This window comes from Thunnus thynnus, chromosome 10, assembly GCF_963924715.1.
Source record: "Thunnus thynnus chromosome 10, fThuThy2.1, whole genome shotgun sequence".
Lineage (NCBI taxonomy): Eukaryota > Metazoa > Chordata > Actinopteri > Scombriformes > Scombridae > Thunnus > Thunnus thynnus.
Genome location: NC_089526.1, coordinates 7,100,369 through 7,122,404, shown reverse-complemented (window position 1 = coordinate 7,122,404; position 22,036 = coordinate 7,100,369). Strand labels below are relative to the sequence as shown.

The 22,036-nt window shown below is 43.3% G+C and overlaps 1 protein-coding gene across 8 annotated transcripts in view; it reads right to left on the bottom strand.

Moving 5' to 3' along the window:
- satb1b (SATB homeobox 1b) overlaps window positions 1–22,036 on the bottom strand; it is a 65,658-nt gene that overhangs the window by 26,473 nt on the left and 17,149 nt on the right. For 4 of the 8 annotated variants that reach the window (XM_067600671.1, XM_067600668.1, XM_067600670.1 and 1 more), the window contains exons 3-9: window positions 21,058–21,234; window positions 19,898–20,024; window positions 16,630–16,753; window positions 10,422–10,533; window positions 9,240–9,317; window positions 4,487–4,998; window positions 1,291–1,503 (exon numbers count right to left, since the gene is read on the bottom strand). In XM_067600671.1, the coding sequence (XP_067456772.1) occupies window positions 1,291–1,503; window positions 4,487–4,998; window positions 9,240–9,317; window positions 10,422–10,533; window positions 16,630–16,753; window positions 19,898–20,024; window positions 21,058–21,234 (1,343 nt within the window). The remainder of the gene's footprint in view (window positions 1–1,290; window positions 1,504–4,486; window positions 4,999–9,239; window positions 9,318–10,421; window positions 10,534–16,629; window positions 16,754–19,897; window positions 20,025–21,057; window positions 21,235–22,036) is intronic. The other 4 variants (XM_067600674.1, XM_067600673.1, XM_067600672.1 and 1 more) reach the window with 3 other exon arrangements.

Here is a 22,036-nt window from a genome sequence, read left to right as displayed (position 1 = left end):
TCGACAGGCACGTATCTCACGAGCTTGTAAGTAGGCAAAAAATATTTACAATAACAAATGTTTTAATGCTGATTCATATTTAAGTTACGTTTACAATTTCTGACTAAAGATTTTCTTTTCAACTCGATGTCAGCTGCATTGATACAGTGGTTGTATTCACTTTTTGCATGCCAATTATTTCATTGTCAATGCATCTCTTTTTTCTTCACAATGTTAGACTCAGTTTTTTTTTTCAACTCAATGTATACTCTGTTGCTATGTATCTTTCCCTCTTTTCAGTTCCATTACCTCATTTTTAATTTTGTGACCTGTCTGGTTTAAATGTGTGTGTTGCTGCTTTGCTGTAATTTTACAAAGTTTCAAATGAATTCTTGAATTATTTTTAATAAAAATTTCATGAGTAATATAGCTGCTTGTCAAATTTTATTTGGAATGATAAGAGTGATAATGCGTTATAGAGATTATTTTGCTCGATGAATGAATACGAGCGTGCCTTGAGATTTTGGCTTGCCCTTCGGTGTGCCTTGGGCACAAAAAGTTTGAAAACCGCTGCTCTACATTCAGGCTTTGTAGCTACATAAAGGCTTCCACAACAGCTGATGTGTATCCCTCAAAAATGTAACTACACGTCTGTGATTGGTCCAAGATGTAATTGGTCTCCTTGGGTGGCTTTCTGTTTTATCCTAAATGTCTCCACCACTGATAGCATTTGTTGATAATGAAAAACAATTACCAAAGGTTAAACTTCTCATTTATACCAATCAATCATTTATGTCATCAAATTTATTGCTGTGAGATCTAGAAAAAAAAAAAAAATTCACTTCTTCTTTCCATGATTGTTGTTCCCTTTTACAAAGTGAATAAAATCATGTGAACATGATTACTTTGGGTGTATAACAGACGCATAATACTGCCTTATAATGCGTGCCACATTCATCTCGTGTTGCAGTGGTGCAACAACAATTTATGGGTTAAACCATAAATCAGTTCCTGGGCTGTAGGCACCTACAACAAGACCACCAGAAAACCTTAAGTATAAGTATAAATCTGTCTCTACCCCTTGACTTTTCCTTTTGCTATTCTAATGCTACCTCACTATAAATTAAGTCCTTTGCACATTATTTAATTTTTTATTTTTCTATCTACAGAGCAGCTCTGTCTCCAAGAAATGTTTGTAAAACTAAAACTCCAGTCTAATAACTATGTCCTACTGAGTAACATTCAAGTTTACATTAAGCTATCTGCAACATAAATGCAGGGTTGCAAAGAGAGGAACATAATCTCTGGTACCTGTACAGGTCGGCTGGGTGGAGTGCTGATAAGTGGAGCGGAGCCCATTGCAGAGGCAGCCGTCAGGCTGCGCTCTCTCTCCTCCTGATAGATGCGGTCTCGCTCAGCCTCAGGCAACTGCAAGAAGTTCTGCATGGCGCGCAGGTTGACCAGCAGCGACTGGGATGCCGTCTTAGGGTCTTCCTCCTTGCGAAGGATCTCAGACAGCAAGCCCTGCATGATGTGGGTGAAGGAAGAGAGGGAGAAAGCAAAGAGAGTAAAAAAGATGAAGATGAGGTGATGGAGCAGCAGAGGGAGAACGACATAAAAAAAAAATAAAGAGCGGAAAAGAAGAGCTCACAGGAGGGTCATAAGTGTAAAAGGAAACTCTAATGACAATGGAGATATGTCGCTCTTATACCCACTTAAACTGTAAACTAATGCTGCCTTTTAGGGACTCAGTATTTCAGTATTTAGACCAGATTCTTACTCAACACAGTGTTTTCAAACAGGCAGGTAGAGTAACAGGTTTTTCCCGTGTATCTACTTTTCTTTTTTTAGTCCAGTGTCAGTGTCTTCATCTCTAAAAAGCTTCCTCTACGATAAGCATCCACTGTATGCCCACCATCGTTGTAAAAAACATGTTATCAAAGAAAACTTTACATACTCTCGTCCTCCTCCATATACTCATGACTCTCTACAGAGCTTTTGTCTTGTAGTAAAAAAAAAATATTATTCTGTTGTGTCAGTTCATACCACTTCATCAATGATCATTCTTGGATGACAAAACTACTTTTCTGAAGCTTGTGCGTAGCCTTTAAAGGCATTAAACTGGGTTAAGTGTAATTTTGCACACATCTTGGACATATTCTTAGAGCCGTATGTTTCTCTGGATAAGAGCTGCAGCTACAAGCCTGAAAATGTGAAAGTCTTGTACGGCGGGCAATCAGTGTATCCTCTGTTTACTTTTCAATAGCGCTCAATTCCATCATTATGAGACAGCGATGACTCCATTATCAGAGACGTGTGATTGGGCCTTTTCATCAGCTCTTGGCCACACACTGTGCGAACCATCGCTCCGCTTCTCTCACCATCAATAGGTGTGATTTGGTAATAAAACAAGGTGATGGGGAAAAACATCCTCAATTTTTTTTTTATGTTTATTTATTTATTTTTTTTCCCTGATAACGCAAGTCCTCTTGGGAAATGAGTAGAGCTGCAAATATGTGCTTGGTGTTGTTTGTCTGACTATTAAAATGTATGCGACTAGATGTGTCACGTTCAAATAGGTAGGTCTGTGGTATCCAGACAAGCATGAACAGATACTCGCATGAAACCAGACTCAAGAGTGACGTTTTTACGGTGAGGAAGACTTGTGTGCGTTTAATGTACACGAGTATTCATGGGATACATAAGTGGCATTTCTAATTTTATTAGTACTGTGTGTGTGTGTGTGTGTGTGTGTGTGTGTGTGTGTGTGTCTGTACATGTGTGTGTCTGTCTGTCTGTGTGTGCATTCTTCAGTGTGTGCATTCTTATCATTCTTTGCCATCGACCATTTCTGTCTATCTCTTTGGTCAATCAGTTTCCTCTCCAAAAAAATTTAAAAAAAAAAAAAAAAGTGCCCTCAGCTCCTCCCCTCCGCCTCCTCAGAGCTACCTCCTGCATCGACAGCGGCTCCTTCATGTCACAACTCAACCTCCCCCCCACCACCACCACCACCACCCACTCCTTTTATTAACACTGGAAAAAAAACACATGCCTAATAAATAATCCTCCAAAGGCAAACTCTCCAACGGCACATTGGGCTAATTCCTCATATCAGCCACAGATAAGACTGTTTGTGTGGGAGCTTGCCAATCTGCACAAAAATACCACTGCCTGACTCTACCATATAACACACACACACACACACACACACACACACACACACACACACATTTTCTTTTGGGGGGGAGGAGGGGTGAGTTGCTGCATGTTCTAATTCTAATAGATCCCTATCAGTTTCTGCTTTTTTCCTTTTTCATACACAGCAACTTCAAAGCTAATGGAGTCGTAATGAGGTTTGCTGTCACTTCCTTCCACCCCCCTCTAATTCAGACAGTACGTCTTAAGACATTATCACTGCCTTCTGTGTGTATCTGTGAGTGTGAGTGTGAGTGTGTGTGTGTGTGTGTGTGTGTGTGTGGCCTCTGACTATGAAGTGAAACCACATATTTTGGCAGAGAGAGAACGCACGCCATGACCGAGCCCGGGTCTTTCACCTGGCAAGCAGCCAGCTGTCTTGAAGTACAGTACAGAGGTGCTAGATTACTGGAGTGGATGAGAATTATGAATGAGATACAGTAAAAAAGCTATGGAAATAAAGAGATTCAACCAGCAGGCCTTTCTTAATATTTCTTGGTATAACAGGTGTCATTAAAATGTTTTATGACTTCCTTAATGTGATGTATTTACTTTTGAAACAACATGTCGGTGTGGGATCTTAGATAAAGAAGGGTCAGTTTTAAGTGAGGTATTAGCTACGGGGATAAAGGCAGTTTGAAGAGAAAGGGGGATTGTTGAATAATCTCTTTTGGTTAGACTTATTAGTTTCACCCTTTAACTTTGTTGGTGCTGAATGACATCACCGCCAAAGATGCACTGTCCTCCAGGAAGCAGCAGTTTTCCAGGAAGCATCAAGCGCCCATTTCATGGGATCTTAAAAGGTACTGTTTGTAGTCAAACAAACTATTATTACCTTATGAATATATGGGTCAGACTGGGGCATCACATTAAAGATAAAAAATTCAATTATATTAAGAAATAAATCACATTTTTAATCAACCTTGAATGTTGTAGCGAATACGGATGTTTTCCAAGATTATACAACTTCAGTTCCAATGTACATAAAATAATTCCTGAATTTATCAAAGTAGGTCATTATTGTATCAAATGGAGCTTTTGGCCAAATATTCCATGACAAACATAAATACCATTGACCTGCATTATGAGTTAATTTGGTTAAATCTGAGAATACTCCAGCCAAATCAGAGCTTCCTTATCAAAAAGAAGAAGGAAGGGGAATGAAAATCTAATTGATATAAAGCAACTCATAAAAACTAGAAATAAAGTGGTCGTTTTTAGGAGTGACAATCATTTTAGTAATGACAATAATTTGGCTTTTTTTGGTTAGAGAAGTATCTTTTATTCTAGCCCATGTGTCTTCCCTCCTCACCTGGGTTCTGTTGAAGGCCACACGGGCGAAGACGGCCTGTGAGATGCCGGCCCGCTTCAGCTCGTCCCGAACCCACTGGTAAATCTCGGAGGACACCTCTGTGTTCGATGCCACTTGTGGCTCCAGAGGCTTGTTGTGGGAGTTGCGGTTGACAGGTGGGTGGTTGAGGTACTGCTGCGACAGGGACTGCTGCGCCAGCAGCCGGTTCACTGCATACTGCTGGTTGAGGATCTGTGCCATCACAAGCTGCTGGTTCACCAGCTGGGGACTGATGGGCGTGGACACCAGGCCTGGGTGGTGTAGACCGGGAAGCTGGGGCTGTCGGCCGCCTGTCTGACCACCATGTGGTGGTGGAGCGTGAGGCATTGGGGGCACCGGCGAGGAAGGAGTCTGCTCTGCTGTGCTGCCGGGGATGGGCTGCTGCTGCTGGGAGAAGCCCAGGTGGTTGTGGTTGTGGTTGTGGTTGTGGTTAGAGCCGGGTGGGGAGAGGTCGGACAGGCCGTCCATCTCAGCTGGAGGAGGAGAAGACAAGGCGAGGGACACAGAGATGAGAAACAGGACAGGGTCAACTATTTAAAAGTCTACATTAAACACCACAAAGAAAACACAGGAGGGGAGACTGTAGCCACTGAAGAACAGAGGACAAACCCAAACTACAAGAATCTGCAGAAAGTGAAACCTCAATCTCAAAATCATAGCCATCAGATCAACTCAGCACATATTCACATTTGTAAGTGCTAACAAAAAAAAGACTTAGTATCTTAGTGTAGATGTCTGCTTCCTAACCAGTGCCCTTCACAGGCCCTTTCTTCCCTGATTGGATATGACACAGCTGATCAGCCAACGACTGGTTAAAAAAAGAAAAAGATGGAAACTCAGATAAAAGAGCTTCATTGTGTTTGACCTGTGTCTTCCACAACCCATGCCTTCGAAATTAAGTTCAGAACGTCTGTGGCCTCATCATGTGAAAAAAAATCTTGGAGAGACAGTGGAGTGTGTGTATGTGAAGGTACAGGAATAATGTGTGTGTGTGTGTCCACAAAGGCAGAAGCAATGCTGATAAATCTGATTCACTAGATACATCCTTAATTCTAAAATAAGGAACACAAGCTAGCCAATATGACATTTTTAGGGGAGGATGGCCTAAATATAAATGTAGGGAGCAGTGAATGGAGGCAGGCCATCGTAGGATACAGTATGTAACCTGAGAAATGCTCTTGTTTGAATGTACCAAAACTGATCTGACTTGAAAAAAAAAAAAAAAAAGTCTAGATGCCTTCATTTTAATGGCATTTCGGAGAGTTTTGCGGCATCTCTTGCTTCGGGAATCTTTAACGCCATAATGGCTGCTGGGGAATATTTTAAGACAGGTTTAAATTATGTGCTTAGAGGATGAAAACAATGATTTAACATTCAAAGTACTACCCACAGCGAAGTGAATGAGCATTTGGAGCGGCTGAATGTTTTCACGTTTCCGCCTGTCTTTAAGGAATTCACATATGCTGAGGCTTTTTTTTTTTTTTGCATGCACTATACTGAGTGAGTGAGTGAGGGGGCAGCGTTTAAGAATTCATACGGATGGCAACATTAACACCTTAGAAGTATGCTGCGGCCTCCACATCCCACAGAAAAGCATCGTATGGGATTGTGAAAAGCGTAAATTGCTGTTGTGGAGAAGAGGGAGGGGGGAGCTGGAGAGGGGGGGGGGGAGTCTTCAACAAGCTGAATTTTTCAGCAGATGAAAGATTAAGTGCATGGATGTTTTCCAAAAATACCCACAATAATCATGTGTTTGAGCTGCCTGTTTCTTAACTGTCAGCAAGCACAAAACACCCGGCCAAGACGGGTCTATTGAGCGTTTGTCGAAAACAAATGATGTGGGGGGAAAAACAAAACAAAAAAAAAAAAAATCTTGGTAATAATCACATCTCTTCCCATAATCCCTGGCATTCCCTGGCTCTGATGGTATGGCGTGCCTATTCACTCATATGTGAATGTGTGTGTGTGTGTGTGTGTGCATATGCTCGCTCGCACAGACTGCTGGGGGGCATGCTCACAACACACAAACACACAGGCACACGGAGGCATTTCCATGCAAATTGAAAAGAGAAGGGGTGACAGAAGAGCATGGCAGGCCCTGGGAGAAAAAGGCTGCCACAGAAGCGGGAGTCCTCGTGTGGAATCCTGCCACAAAAGAGCCCCGGATTAAACACACAATGGGAATGGGATGTGGGCTGAGGGAGGGAGGGAGGGAGGGAGGGAGTGTGTATCAGTGTGTGTGTGTGTGTGAGAGAGAGAGAGAGAGAAAGAGAGAGAGGGAATGAGAGAGAGAGAGAGACATACAAAGTGACCCAACTCTCTCTCCTGTCTTGGCTTCCCTGTACTGCCACGTCAAAAGAAGAGACACCACATTTGCTGGCGGCTGGTAACACCACTTCAGCTGGCAGAGAAGCAGAGTAGCTTGCCAGTACCTGTGACCAGGTACTTATTCCCTCCGACTTCAGGCTCAAAGTCCTTGCTAAATGCAGTGCGGTGAAGTAAATGCGGAGTCACATATGACGACGCTGCCAAAAGCACAAAGGGATGACCACGCTACTCTCTCTTCCAGCCTTTCGAACTTGGCGTTTCACCAGCGCTCGCTCTTCCTGCCATTTGTGGCAACCTACAGCAGACAGCAGCCCGTCATGAATATTGAGGTTGGGGGAGTTGCCGCAGGCATGCAGCGGACACCTGAGGCTCATGTGCCAGGGTTTTGTGTCTGGGGTTTGGCTAACATACACGTGGGCGCCCAGGTTTGTGTGAATGTGTGCGAGCACATCTTCAGATGTTATCGCTGCCTGTGTGTACGTACACATTTGTGGTTTTTGTTCTTATCACGACTTGATGTCCCCAGAGAGAGGGGGGAATGCAAAAAACACTTTGAAACGTACAGTTTAACTGTTTTTGTCAGGAGGAAATAGCATTTTGATGTATTCTACTTTAAAAAGAGACTTTATGTTTAGGTGTAACCAGGGTATACAGTTTAAAAATGTAGCATGTTGCCACTTGAGTCATTTTAAAAGATTAGATTATATATTAGAGGTTATTATAGGTTGAGATGAAAAGGGTGAAGGTAAGATCAATTCCGAATTCCAATTGAGAAGGAGCTAACAAAGTGAATAAGTCCATTTTTATTTTAATGCGACTTTAAAGTTCTACTTGGTTTTGGGTTTAAGAATAAGATTATAATTGGGATTCAGTTTAGGCGAGTCAGGCATGTAACATTAAGCGTTCAGTTTAGGCATTAAGGAAGGAACGTAGCTCCTCACAAGTTAGACAAATGAGTTGAGTGTGTTTATGTACTTGTATTAATCAAAAAGGTACGGAGGACAAAATTCTATTCACAAAGTCACATTATGGAGACAAAAAGCAGGTCCCCACCAGGCAAAGCACTAAAACTTTAGGATTGGCGGGGGCGGATCAACCAGGGTGGCAGCTGCTACCCCTAAAAAAATACCTCGCCACCCCAGTTTTGGACAAAGTTGTGGCTGGTCAGACATTTACAAGAGCGAAACTCTGATGTCTGAGGGCAAGTGAACGCAGCAAGAGATGACACCAGCTGCCGCTAGCTGTCCCTGCAGCGGGCAGCAACTCTTAACTCCCAGCCGCAGTAGCTGATGGCTGATGGCTTTTTTTTCCTGCTAAGTGTGTGTGTGTAGGGTTACCAACTTCTTCCACTAGTAGAAATACGAGCACAGATGGATAGTGTTGGGGTTGTTTTGTTGAAGCGTGTTTTGTTTAGTGATAGTTACTGGTGTTTGATTGTGTGAGGGACAGATTAAACCTGACTAAACCCAAATATTCACCGGTGTTTACGGGCGTCTCCGGATTGCCAGCAGATACCAACATCTCGGAAACTGCACGTCCGAATTTCAGATCAGTCATACAAGTGCAACATACAAAAGCATCCACTGTAAAAAGCACTAAAATCACTCGCTCCATGCCCCAAACATAAAGCCACATTAGAGTACGAATTATTTTTGTGCCATGTAAGTCATGTAAGGTGATCAGTTACTTAGTCACATTTTCAAATAAGCAATCAGTTACTCATCACTACGGACGTGAACCCCCCTTCTGACCACAATGTGGGTTGCAACGGCAGAGCGGTGCTGTCCGTGTTTCCGCTCGTTGACTCAACGGGAAGCGAAGAAGCAAAAGCAGCGATTCGATGACTAACTTCGCTGCAAACTTTAGCCAAAATATGAGATATTCGTGTCTCGTTATGTTTGTGGTGAAACTCGCAAGACCTTTAACTTTGTTCAAGCTGATATTCATCTGCAGGCCTTCAGTAACGGTGACATTTATTCCGCTGTGGAAGCCTTGTGCCACCACCTGAGCGGTCATATTCATAGTGTAATGTTATTCATAATCTCACCATTGAATAACATTGGTATAATTAATTGTTAATAACAACAAACACCAACAACTACTGGTCACTCTTTAAGCTAAGTGGAGAGCTTATGTTCAATGAAAAAATACATTTGGAAAAGTGGAAAATGAAAGATTTGGAAATAAAACTATCTATTGATTGCTAATGCCATGTTAGGCACGTAGTGTTGATGTTAGGCACGTAGTGATTAGGTTAGGGTAAGTCTTCAGGAAATGACTGTGCACACAATGTCACCCGTAGTGTCAAAAACAAGAGCGTGTGTGTGTATGTGTGTGTGTGTGTGTGTGTGTGTGTGTGTGTTTGTGTGCCCAGGATGCGACATACCTAGTGCATTGGCACGTGGGCTCTCACGGAGGACACATGTCCCCAGGTAGCCCTCCAGCTGGGAGGGTTGGCGCATGCCTGCACAGTCGGATGGCAGGGCACGCACACACACGCACACACGCACACACACACACACACACACACACACACACACACACACAGAAAGAAAGAGAGAAGAAAGAAACACAGGGTTATGGTTTTTTTTTACAGTGCTTCTCTCCCACTCCAGCTAAGCAGAAATATGACATTTAAAACACCAGACCAGCATGTCTAAGGCCAGACTGACAGCTGCTGTAGCCTAACTTTTGAAGAAAATACCAAAAAAAAAAACAGTTGTTACAAAAATGTGTAGGAGTATACGAGAGAATACACAAGTACAGCAGGTCTGAAGTAAATAATGTTCCCAGCGTATGTTGCCACTTTAACAGAAGAAAAAAAAAAAAAAAAAACCCCATCAGATAAGATATGATCACAACATGCTATTTGCATGGAGGCTGTGAAAACATTTTGATATAATATCTCATCTGTCATCACCGTGAGCAGTAACACACTGGCAAAGAAAAAAAGATTGCTCAACAGATTGTTAAGCCTAATATCTCAACATTATACTGCCTTATGAGCCCCGCAACAGAGTGGTGTTCTGTTTAATCAAAAGACATAAAAATATATCGGAATTCTATCTCCAGTCAGGGTGCTACTGGTATTATATAACCTCATTTCCTGGTGGGTCAAAGGGGAATTTTTTTTAGATAATATAAAGCATGCGTTGTTAGAGGGTTGATAAGAAAATCTAATTGAATTTCAGACTAGGCGGTGGCCTGTTGAAGTCATCGCTGCCTTTTGTTCATGGAAAACTAAAGCGTTATACTCGTAAAACCGACAAAAATATAAAATAGTCGGAGGCCTCGATTTGGCTTTAATATTAGTGTTAAAGCGGTAATGGATAAATGAAGGATAACGCTGTGTTTGGACCGCTAAACTGTGTGGAATTATTAGATAACAAGATAAAAATGTATTTCTGCTTCATACGACTGCAGGAAGACAAAGAAACGGTTGGTTAGAGAACATATTGTGTTGGTGACTGGTGTGTACGTGTGTGTGTGTGTGTGTGTGTGTGTGTGTGTGTGTGAGCAAAGAGACAAAAGTGTGACACCATACTTTGCGCCCCTCCGTTTTGCTTACCCATCATATCTTTTGTCTTCTTGAAATGTTTATACCAGCGCCCAAATTCCTGACACTTCGCCGCCGACACATTTGCATAGTAAGTGCTGTTCACAATGGAGGAAATCATACTCTGAAAGAGAGAGATTGATTGAGAGAGAGGGAGAGAGAACGATAGAGATACTTTAGATTCTCATTGTGGAAAATACAGACATAATATTAAAGCTTGTGAAACATGCAGTAACACTGTAGCTTGTCAAAACAAATAAAAGATAGGGACACAGTAAAACCCAGCACTAAAAAAAGCCAACTCAAAAATATCAGACATGCAGAAAATTCTGATCTCGTCTACTAAAGGTAAAACAAATTAAATCAAACAAGGGTTTATCTGTTCTTTTTTATCAAATGCCGTTGAGTTTGTCTGAACATTTTTATTTCAGAGTGGGTAAATTATAAGGTCAACTGAGTTCTACATCTGTTGAAATCAGCAGAAAAGATATTTACCTTCAAAAGGAAAGAAGATAACAGCTTATTTAATATCAGCATCTGGGGAGTCGGGCGATGTAAACAGATAAACCTCTTTTATTTCTCAGCTCTTTATTTATACAATCTGTTAAAGACAACAACTTCAAGCAGTTTGCGGGCTGCAAAGAGCATGTCGTTCTCAGACGCATGTGTGCTCCCGTCTCCCCCCTTTACAGTTGACTCTTTGCCCTCTCTACATTTACTTCAACCATCCTCCTTTCCCGGAGAAAAACAAAGAGGCGAGATATTTTTTTTTTTTTTTCCCTTTCAGTTTCATTAAAATGAATGTTTTAACACCTTGGTGGCCTCCGGGTGAATAGCGAGGTTGGTGCAGGAGAAATTGTTTTTGATTGTTATAAATATTCAAAAGAACCAAACCATCTGTTTTCAAATTACAGGTATGCCATCTTTATCATTTTCTATAATATATGCACTTGGAGGATGGCGGGGGAACCTTCTGGCAGAGCAGCATGGCAGTCGCGAGCACAATGAACTGCTACATGATGATTCTGGTTCTCTGGTTCCAGCTCCTCTGCACAAAAGGAGGGCGAACGGTGGGAGCTGCACCATAAGAAAGGTTGATCTATGATCTCCCGACCTCTTTATCAAGCTGTATGCACCTTATGCTCCTAGTGCCACTTCTAAATCTAAAGATGAGTCTACAACGGAAGTGTCTCAGCCATGTTTTGTCAGTCTTCTGTCTCAGAAGTGTCTGATGGAACAGATACACTTCTATTTTAATCCATACAGATGTCTACAAAGGCCTACGTAATAAGTTGCGTTTGACTCACACTATACATCATAACACATACCCTAACCACAACTGGAGCTGTATTTTTATGCTTCAAGTCTATTTTCTTCTGTTTTACACATGCACACATCAGTGACACACCAAAAAAAGACTTTACAGGTGGCACAAACATGTGTGCAATGTTCATGTGAGGATGCAAAAGTAGCCATATTTCCTCTTTCAAAACTATAGCATGAAGGGGTTTGCTGAAGGCTGAGCTAAAGCGAAAGCTAGTCAGCTTTTTAACCGGCTTCATGTGATATCTTCACCTATAAAAGGGTAACATTTGTGACCGACAACACCACACAAAACAAAAGCTCAAGGTCCTCAAAGACATTGGCTGTGCTAGCTCCCAGGTCTTGGTCCAATTGTGTTAAAATACAGATAAGAGTGAACAAAAGCGATGTAACGTTGAGGAAGAGTTTATGAGTGACGACCGATCTCAACCGCTGATCGTTACCGACGTGACTCTCACCGTACCTGCCTGTAGTCGCGCTCTTGTCACACCGGTTGGGATGCTTATGTTTTCAAAGTCAAATATAGGCAAGTGAGGCGAGAGTCACGTTGATGACTGCAGCTGGGTGTGAATTTGTGCCAACCGTGCTGTGGTGCATCATGTCGTCATGATGAAAAACAGGAGGGTGAAGAGGTCTGCGTGTGGACTCGCACAGTGTAACAAAGCGGTCTTTTATACGTATATTGAAAAGCCTCTATTCAATGAAAACCCTGATAGAGTTCAGGTTAAGATTAGGAGGTCAAAATCGCCCTTTTAATGGGTCATATATTTATGAATGAAGAAGTTCATTCTTTTGCATTCGTGCAAGAATGATATTAGGAAATAGTGACAAGTTCAACCTTCTACGGTTTTAAAGTGATAATTCCCGTTCATTCCTGACAAAAGCCGATGCAAATCAGAGAATCAGGTTTTGCTCTTGATTTACTGCCCTGCGAAAAAAAAGGAGGAATATTTGGGATGACTACTGGTAGAGCAGCAGACCACACATTCCAGTTTAAGCTGGTTCTGGCAGTCAACTCCCAAGCTAAAGATCCATCTGAAAGCCATACATTTAAAGAAAGGAGAATTCTCCTCTAAGTCAGACGTATAATGAACTCCTCTCCTCCAGCCTGCCATGTTTTATTTACAGTATATCTGGGCTAAGGCAGCTCCAGGCAACAAACAAGAGGCCTGCAAAAGACGGTGTGCCTTTCTCTCTCTCTCTCTTCCCATCTTTCTCTCTGTCTCTCTCGCTCCCTCTTTCTCCGCCATCTTTGACACAGATGTTCTAATAAACGCTCCTCATTAATCAGCCCTCTCCCTCAATACATCACTCCACCTCTCACAGGGGGCCCTGCGTGTATGTGTGAACGAAACAATACACATACACCTATTCTCTCTCGCTCTCTGTCACACACACATGCATACACACTAAGTGAAATCAAGCAGATAACCAGAGCCTCTGCTGCTACTGCGGTGCCAGCGGGAGGGCTGTGCTACGGCTTGTCAACAGGTAGCAAGGCTGCGTGTGTGTGTGTGTGTGTGTGCGTGTATGCGTGTGCATGAACACATGTGTGGACCCTTTAAGTGATAGCCATCTGCAGCACAGAGAGCTTATCAGCAAGACCAGGAAGTGGCACTGGGCTACTATCGGTCCCCAACATCTACTCCACTCCCCATCAGGGGAGACAGGAAGAGAGAAGGAGAGAGTGACTGTGTGTGTGTGTGTGTGTGCGTGTGTGTGTGTCTGTGTGTGGGTGTGAGAGAATAGCGGTGCAGCAGGCAGGTACTGTAGGCACCCAGCTGCCAGCGTTGGTGTGTGTTGCACACACTGGAAAAAAAACACACAAAGTACAACCCCTGCAGACAAACACACTTGGTGCTGCTACACAAATGCACACATGCAGATTAACACACGTGCACATACACAATTAGACACACATACACACACACACGCACACACATTCCAACTTAGCCTGATGTCTTGAATCAGCTCGGGAAAAAAAAGCGCATCCCATTTGCAACACTGTGCCTTGACTCTCGCCAACATCTAACACAGCTCAATTATGGCACATATCCACCTCAACTGGGGTGACCCCCTCCTCCCTCAAATCTAACACACATATACGCACACACACACACACACACGCACATACATACACTGGCAAGCAGGTTGCGCCTATGGCAGCCGAGGTGGTGAAGGCCTGCAAAGATGGCATTTTGATGACTATTTGCTGCTACGCAACGCAGCAGCTGGTGCATCAGGGGCCGCCCAGTGAGAGTGAGCAGGGGGTGGGCAAGAAGAGGTGGTGGTGGTGGCAATGGGAAAGGGTGGGGTGAGGTGGGGGAATCTCGTTTGTTGCCATAGTTTCTGCGAACATGGGCAAAGGGGGTTGCTAAGCTTGGTAGCAACCTAAGAAAAAAAAAAAAAAAAGGCTGACTGGCTGATTGAGGCAGAATCAGAAGTTGTGTTTTGGCTCTACCCCTTCTGCAAACTATCAACTACTACTAACTAGTTTAAAGATGCTTCACATGTGTGTACATCAGAATCAATTCCTCTGGCAGAACCACAATGAGCATGAGCAAATACATTTTCCTCTCTCTGAGTTTTCTCATGCCATTTGTAGGCTAAACACACAAAGCATGACTCCCCACTGCAAAAGAATGAAACTAAATGTTTGACAAGGCCCCGGACAAAAGCGGCAGTTCACAAAATAACCCCCCACTGGACTGCCCTCCCTGCTCTACTCCCCCCCCTCTCTCTCTTCAGAGCCCTGTTCCGAGGTGGGCTAATTCTCTTTCACTGGCTCGCCGTGATTCTCTCATCTGTTAACCTCTCCTTTCGGCCCGGGATTACGCTGCAGAATATCAAGGAAGCACTAATCCTAAAAAGGTGCCAATCTTCTGTGCCCTCCCGCAACGCCCCTTTCCCCTCCTACTCATTCCGCGTTTTGTCAACTCGGAAACCTCTGAGGGTGGGCCAAATGCTTCCTAGCTTCTCCCCGTCTCGTCAGACAACATGCAGGCGGTGACATCACCGGTCACAGGGCAGGGAGCCCGTGTATCGAAACAATGTGAGGACATCCCTCAAACGTGACAACCAGTCTCCTAAAGCAATTGGGTTAAGGAGGAGCAAACCGCTGCTCTATGGGTGTAGCAGGCCACATGAAACCCCACAGAGTAACAGATGTCAGACAGCATCATGGCAGCTATGTCTGTATGAGGCAGATATAGATACATGTAGATAATCCGGGTACGAAGTAACAACATGGGCGAAGCTGCCAGGTTCTCTTTATGACTGCTGGCGTTGAATACTTCAAAAATACATTAATATTTTAAAGTTTGCTGACTTAAGAATAGATACGGCAATGAAATAAAGTAAAATATTGCACAAGTTTAGATATCTAGGCTTGGTTTTGTATCAGCAACAATCAAAATGTTTTTTAAACGCTGTAGTAAAACTGTAGTTTCAAATGTAGAGTTTATAGGGATGCACAATTACAACAGAAGATAAAGGATGGAAGTGGAAATAAGAAATAAAAAGAGCTAGCCATGCAGTTACCATTTGAATCTGTGAAGGCTGACTGGATTGTCTGCCTTTGTCAGTAAATGTAATATGTTTTAAGATCCATTTAATGTCATTTGGAACTGATTTTAAGACCAAATTGGCTGTTAAAATACAGAAAGAGAGAAACAGATTCAGTTCTAGATATTTTCCTGACCTCCTTTCATCCCCACTGGAAAGCTAAAACAATCTTCGGTTTAATTTGAGACTAGTGTGTACGTGAAAATAGCAAATGTGTGTCTGAGGAAGAATGCGTGTGCCTGTGTGTGAGATCCTCTGAGCTAGTGTGTGCTCTCTTCTGAGCCGTCTTCACATATGGACCGTAAACAGGGTGATTACCAGACCGGGCTGGGCTCCACCTGAATGCCACCCAGGGACTCTTTACATCATCAGCGCACTGCTCATGCCCGGCTAAACACACAAACACACACGCTGGTAAAGCAGCAGCTCACAGACACGCACATACGCACACACACGCGGTGCAAATGAGGGTCTCCAGGTGACCATACGGTGGCCTAGGAGGGGAGCTGGCTTCATACTGAAACTACGCACACTCTCGGATTTAAACACACAGACATGCAAAACACAAATAAAATTTTCACATGCGCGTTCCTCTGCATTGATATACATTTCACTAACCTACTCAGGCAAATATACACACACAAGCATACATATCTCCTTGCACTGTAACACACACACACACACACACATTATCGGCCCCTGTGAGAGATATACTGCCATTTCATTCCATTCACTCCAGAGCTGCCTCCATGATATACTGACTACGGCGCCTGTTAATACAATATCTGCACCAGTGCTTTCTCTCCAACCTCCCGGTTGACAAAAAAAAAAAAAAAAACACAGAATATAACACCTAACATGCGAACGAACATATCTGCAGCCTGATGTGCTGAAATGTTGAGAATCAACTAAATGAGGAGAAGAACAAAAACAATCCAGATTGTTCTGGGCTTGGGCCAATGTTTATCTAACAATAACCATACGTTCAACAACACCTCTGCTTTTTTGGCTGCCGTTGCATACAAGTCTCTGCGTACCGTGTGTGTGTGTGTGTGTGTGTTTTTGTGTCGGGGGCGGTAAAAAAAAAAACAAAAAAAATAATCGCAGAACAAATAACAATAGCCATTGATTTTAATTTTCTATGCCGATTCTCTTTCCCACTTGATCAAACTCAGGGCATTTGATAAGTAAAGGATAAAAAGACGGAGGTGATGGAGATAGTGGTGTTTGTTTTGTTGTGTAGTATGGTAGCAGGGGGGTGGGGGGGCTTTTTTCTTGTTTTTTTTTTGTTTGTTTTTTGTTTTTTTTGAATAAGCAGACTGGGCTTCAGCACCTGTGACAAGGGACATTCTTTAGCCAGAGAGCTCTGATTCATGTCTTTGAGTAACTCCTTGAGGGCGTTTCTTACTGTAGAGTGGCTCCATTGCTCGGGCGGCAGGTCTTCCAGCTTAGGACAACTGTGGAGAGAGAGAGAGAGGAGACATATGGGGGGTGGAGGGGGGGGGAGAGAGGGATAGGGAGGATAAGGATGGGGAGATAGGGAGAGGAAAGGGGGAGAAGGAGGAGGGGGAGGGAACAGATAGGGATGCAGGGGGGGAGAGAGAGGGGGGGAGGGGAGAGCATGAGAAACAATTCAGATGGAGAAGAGACAGAGATAGAAAGGAAAGCTAGCAGCCCTGATGGTATCTTGAATGAAATGATAAAGTAAACAAGCTACAAATTCAGCAACACAATATCAAAACTATTTAATCTTTATCTAAGTGTTGGACATTTCCCTGGTATCTGGAGCAAAGGGATAATAACACCAATCTTTAAATCTGGAAATAAAAATGACCCCAATGACTATCGAGGCATACGTGTGAGTAGCCGCTGAGCGAGTTATCTTGCAGCAACCTTAACAAGCTGCGAGACTTCCTAATCCAACATTATTGATTTCAAAAAAAAGCTTTTGACTCAGAGCTGCAACAGAGCTAACAATTACATTTATTATCATTTCGTTTATTAGTTGTATTAGTCAATTAATCATTTAGTCCATAAAATGTCAAAAAAATGGTGGAAACAAACAGTTACCAGAGTCCAAAATAACATCTTCAGATTGCTTGTTTTTGTCTGACCAACAGCCCATATATGTTCTATTAATATATATATATATAAATATATAAAATCAGGGGTCATAAAATCAGATAGGCTGAGAGGTAAACACAGAGAGAGGAAACCAGAGAGGAAGAGAGCTGAACACACACGGGCCCCCGCTCGTTTTTTCTGCTGCAAGCGCCCCTCCAAGACAGACAGATTTCATTTGGCGCATCAAGCAGATGCATCTGGAGATTGCTCTGTCTCTCTCTCTCTCTCTCTCTCTCTGGCTGCCTCACTCCCTCTCCCTCTTTCATATTCTCCCTCTCTCTCTCTTTCTCTCTCTCTTTCTCTCTCTCCTGATTGTTCTGATTAGTTAATTACTTTATACAACACATCTGCTGGATTGATGCATGAATTATACATCAGCTGCATGTGGCGACTATTATTTCGTGTTACTTCTACCTTCCTGGCTCATTGTGCTTGGCGAAACAATTTAAGGTGTTACTGGCTAGATTTCTGCGGCAGTCGGGGCGGGGGGTTGAGGGGATGGCGGGGCAGGGGAGAGAAGAAGAAGAAGAAGGGGGGAAACAAATACAAAAAACAACAATACTGACAACAATATGCAGCAAAATCAAAATAGATTTATATATCAAATAGATTGGCTTTGCCGTTAGCGGCTGCTAGAGCTGTGAGATGTGGGGATTCAGTTGTACATCAGAAACTCTCTGGTTTCTGGGGGTTTTGAAAATGAGAAATATCTTTACATGCTGGGTGGGAGATGTAGAGCGACTGAACTGCCCGGTTTGCTCTGGATAAACACTTGGTGTGTGCAAAACATATGTTCGACGTGTTTGGCGTTGCACGTATCGCTGAATTACTTTTCATTAAACCTGCCTTGACACTTGACAAGTGGGAGAGATGGGAGATAGAGTGAAGGGTGATGAGTGTACGAGTGCATGAGACATTGTGTGTGTATGTGTGTGTGTGTGTGTGTGTGTGTGTCCATAAATCTGTCAATTGGTGTGTTGGAAACGTTACGAGCATGGCGATAACAGTAGACTGGAATAGAAAAGGATGCGTGCAACGGTCGAGGCTAACATCTGCTTGTAGGAAAACACACAGCCTTACACACACACACACACACACACACGCTCACACACACAAACAATGGATTTTCCAGAACACCTTAAACTGCTCCAGCAGCTAGAAGGCCTCTGGGGAGAAGGAAGTGAACAAGAGGAGGGAAGGAGGGAGAGACAGAGAGAGGTAGTGGAGAGAGACAGCTATCCATGCATTCAGGGCTAGCACGCCGGAAATAAACACAACCTTCTGTATTCTGACTGGTCGACGTGTTCACATCAGTCTGTGTGTGTGTGTGTGTGTGTGTGTGTGAGTGCTTTGTCGGTGAAGGTGGGTGGTGGCGGTGGTGGTGGTGGTGTTGGTGGTGGGGTGGTGGGGAGAGACAGAAGGAGAGGGGAGAGAGAAGGAAGAGGCAGAGCGAGGTAGAAAAAGAGTAGGAACAGCTCTCCAGAGGGTTGCAGAACACTGGGTTAGCGTGCAGCTGGCACAAGCCTCCACACCAGCGCCACTCGGTTGTTTGTGTGTGTGTGTATGTGTGTGTGTCTTTGTGTCTATGAGCTCGTTTGCATCCATGTCTATAAATGCTTGTATGCTCTTGCTGTGCGTATAAATACGTCAAAACCTCACACCTACAGAGTAGCATTTAGCATACAATATGGTGACTGATGGCAGAAGAAGACAGCTAGCAGTATTCAGTCTAAGAGGGTTTTAGCTTGTGCGTGTTCTTTATTATATGCTATGTAGATTCAGAATATATTTCACTTAAAATAGCCGGTGCAGCCAGGTGTATTTATGGAACTATTTCAGGTGAACAGCCATGTATTCATCTGCAGCAGAGTCATTTTTAGCCCTGCAGTCTCCAGTTGCCCACCACAGTCTTTTTTTTTTTTTAATGAAAAGAGTGAAAGTAGTTCTTGGGTCAAAAACTGCTACTTTATCATCATATTTCATTTAAGTTTTACCAATCTCCAATGCAAAAATCCCTAGTTAACATCACTTTAAATGTAGAGCAGTGGTAATCCTGCGTTTGCTTACTTTAAGAGATAAATCTACTTGATCACTCATCGCAGCGTGACGCAAAGTGTTAGTGGTTAACGGTTAATTGGCAAATTGACTAATCTGTGATTCTTTGGTACCATTGGGCGTGGAAGCTTTCAGTGTTCAAATGGGTTTTTCCCATTTCCGGGGAAAGGACAGTCTGTTGTGTCTATGTGTGTCTGTGTGAGTAATAATACTATTCTCTGTATCAAACATGCAGTGGGCATCACCAGATTGGCACCTGCCCCTGGACAAACAGGACGTGCTGTGTGTGTGAAAGTTGGAAGCAAAAAATTATAGACAAAACTGTGCCTCTTTATGTATTGAAGTAATCCAATACTCATGCGTGTGTGTGTGTGTGTGTGTGTGTGTGTGTGTGTGTGTGTGTGTGTGTACGTGTTTCTAACCTGTGCAGCTGGATCTTAAGCGTGACCACATGGTAGACATCCTGCAGCATGTCGGCTACTGTGGCATCCGGTGCGTCTGTCACATATGACAGTGGGACGGGGTTCCACTTCCCCACCTGAATCATACCTGGATGATCCAACGTGTACATATGCACAAACACACACACACACACACACACACACATAACCGTGAGAAAGCATGGACACACACACACATGGAAATAATGACAAATACGGACACACAAAAGCACACCGATGGACACATGTGCAAAGATAAAAAAAAGAAAAGAGTACATCAGCGCAAAACTATACAGCATACGTTTATTTCAGAAGAATAAAACATAAGCATTTAGGTGCTATAAACACTCTTCATACACTGTATTTGTTACTGAAATCACAACAACCTTGTGGGAATTTTTCCCTGAGACCATCTTAAAAAAAAAAAAAAAAAGCGTCAGCCCACACAGCAGGAAGTGAAGAGGGAGACTGCCTGTGGGAAAGGTGGACTAGGATGTGTGTGTGTGTGTACGTGTGTGTGTGTGTGTGTGTATGATGGACAGGCTATAATAAAAGAGCATGCTAAGAGGCACCTTGAAACAGCCACCCTCGGCCTGCGTGTGCTCAAGTGCAATTAGCAGACCCTTTCCTCCGCCTGCCCCTCCCCCCCCCCCCCCCCCCCCGTTTGAGTCACTTGAGTGTATGCGTGTATAAATATACAGTAAAGGTGTGTATTTGTGTGTGTCACTTGCTTAAATGCACACTATGTGAATTAGCATATAAACATTTTAGCGGGTAAGCCTGTGCATATAGACTGTGTGTGTGTGTGTGTGAACAAGCACGCATCTGTGTGGGAATGTGTGTGTGACTATGAGTGTGTGTGTGTATGTGTGTGTGACTTGAGCATCTCCTGTCTGGGATCAGTGTCAGGATGTGTTACTGTGGCTTCTGATCTGCTGGCGGTAGGCTATTATGGTCACAGAGTGTGTGTGTATGTGTTAGAGTGTGTGTGTGTGTGTGTGTCTGAGTGTGTGTGTACAAGTAACAGCATGTCAGAAAACGCTGTAGAGAGGATGTTAATGAGTATTAGAGGGATAAAGCAAGACAAGGAGAAAGTGGAGATACGATGACGGGAGTCGATGAGTGACATCAGCGGCGCTTACCTTTGGCCTGGGCCGCCGAGCTGTGGGAGTAGCCCAGTGACAGCAGGGCCATCTCGATGAGCTGATTGAAGAGCATGTCCTTACGCACCAGGACGAACTCGGCGTGCTCCTCCTTGCTGTCGAAATCCATGGGATTCTCGTAGTGTTCGACCACACAGAACACGGGCAGCATGTTGCCTGAGGACACGGGAGACACAGAGGCACGCGGCACGGTGAGGACTGAGAGGGTTCACGTTTCTTCACGCGCAAACTTTGACCTTCAGTATTGTGTGTTTGTGGAGGGACGGGATTAATATTTAGCGCAGATGATTAAATTACACCGAGGTTGAGTGTCAAGGGAATATGAGCGAGTGACTACATTGCAGCTGAGTGGAAGTTCTGAAAAGAAACCGACTAAAGGATGTGTTCGGACCACAGAGATATTTTTCATCTTTTATGGGGCAGTTTCCGTCTAGAGCCTCACCTCTCTGCCTCAGCGCCAAACTCTCACATCAACATGAGGAATCAAACACTCCTTGAGTGCACAATAATTTCACAGACTGCATGTTTTACCTCTTTTCTTATTTAGAAATGCTTTCTTTAGTCTCGTAATTTTCCTGATCTTCCTGTTGAGTTTTCTCAAAGATGGTTTCTGTAATCTTTAATTCTATTTTAAGAAGTTTTTTTTATTAATTTTTGAAGGTTTCTTTCCTGCAGTCTTGTGTTTTTTTTATTCCAGGTTTTAATATAATCACATAACGTTATTGAAATGTTGCACTTTGGCCTGCAATGACTGGTATGAGTTGTGCATGTTTAATAAACAAATATACATATTATAGATAGAATTATCACCTTTAACTCAGTGTGAGCAAACATGAAGCAGCCGCAGAAATCCTTCGACTCGTATGTCTTCTTTTGGCACAATAAACAGTTTATTCACTGTCAAGGTGCTGGGATCACCTTAGACTTTTCCTTCTGCCTGCCAACCCAAAATCATCCT